Raw genomic sequence first — 989 nt, 5'->3', positions numbered from 1 at the left:
TGGATATGCCCGGGTCCTCGAGAAACTGGGGTTTGGGCCTCGGGGAAGCTCAGAGGGGTTGGTCTCAAGAGTGGGTGGAGGCGTACAGGGCTCACTCTGGGGTTCAGAATCGCCCCGTAAGTACTATCCAGTGATCCAGAAAAAGAGGTGCCGTTCCATAAGGGGTGGAGGATCAGGACTGCGGGTCAGTTTCTGAGACAAAGGCAGGACCTGTACCAAGTCAGGGCTGCGGGAGCCGCCCACCCAGGAAACGTGTTTGAGAACTCCGAGGGTGTTCTCAGATCCACAAAATGATCCTTGTGACTACTGGGAGGAAGGTCCGCTTAGTGGAGAAACGTAGACGTTGAAGATAGAAAGATGGAAGTTGTTGAGCGGGAAAAGTCTTGAAATAAAGTCTGTTATAGAGGTTGCCTGGAAGTACCGGGCCCTCACAGTGGCAGGTTCTTGGTTCGAGTGAATTGTGTTGCTTCACACAGCTGTTTTAGGTGGTGCCCATGTATTGGGCGTAATCCTAGCAGCTGCTCTTACTTGCCCTGAATCTAAGACATTACCATCTGCCTGCCATACCTTCATCAGCCTCAGCTATTGAAACAACAGGCTTTTATTTTGTGTTAGGTATTGGGGAACGCAAAGAATTGTGCCAGTTCTAGAGAACTCTTTACCAACCTTCCTCCAGCTTAAGAAGTAAACCTTAAATAATTCAGTCTAAGTGACTGAGAGTGGGAAATTGTCAGAACTACTAGTCTTTTGTAGTAAATGATGATACTTTGTTTCTTGATTGACTTGCTTGAAGAGGCTGTTTTTCTATTTCAGCAGTTGGAACTGATCACACCTTTTCAGTTGTACTTCAATCCTGAATTAATCTTTAAACACTTTCAAGTAAGTGGTCCATCACAACTGCCATTTAATGTTGCAGTTTTTAAGCTTGTTTTTCTTTTTAGTAGCTAATCCTGCCATATACTATCTCAAACAACTCAGTGGGAATATTT

General features: G+C 45.3%; 1 protein-coding gene across 5 annotated transcripts in view; it reads left to right on the top strand.

Moving 5' to 3' along the window:
- DERL2 (derlin 2) overlaps positions 1-989 on the top strand; it is an 8,666-nt gene that overhangs the window by 266 nt on the left and 7,411 nt on the right. Inside the window, exons 2-3 of one of the 5 annotated variants that reach the window (XM_010847425.1) lie at positions 1-116; positions 817-879. In XM_010847425.1, the coding sequence (XP_010845727.1) occupies positions 6-116; positions 817-879 (174 nt within the window). In that variant the 5' untranslated portion in view covers positions 1-5. Of the gene's footprint in view, positions 117-813; positions 880-989 lie in introns of all 5 variants that reach the window. The other 4 variants (XM_010847423.1, XM_010847424.1, XM_010847427.1 and 1 more) reach the window with 4 other exon arrangements.

This window comes from Bison bison, unplaced genomic scaffold (genome assembly GCF_000754665.1).
Source record: "Bison bison bison isolate TAMUID 2011002044 unplaced genomic scaffold, Bison_UMD1.0 scf7180017864249, whole genome shotgun sequence".
NCBI classification, from domain to species: domain Eukaryota; kingdom Metazoa; phylum Chordata; class Mammalia; order Artiodactyla; family Bovidae; genus Bison; species Bison bison.
The sequence above is the reverse complement of the archived record's forward strand: the minus strand, read 5'-3'. Positions and strand labels throughout refer to the sequence as shown.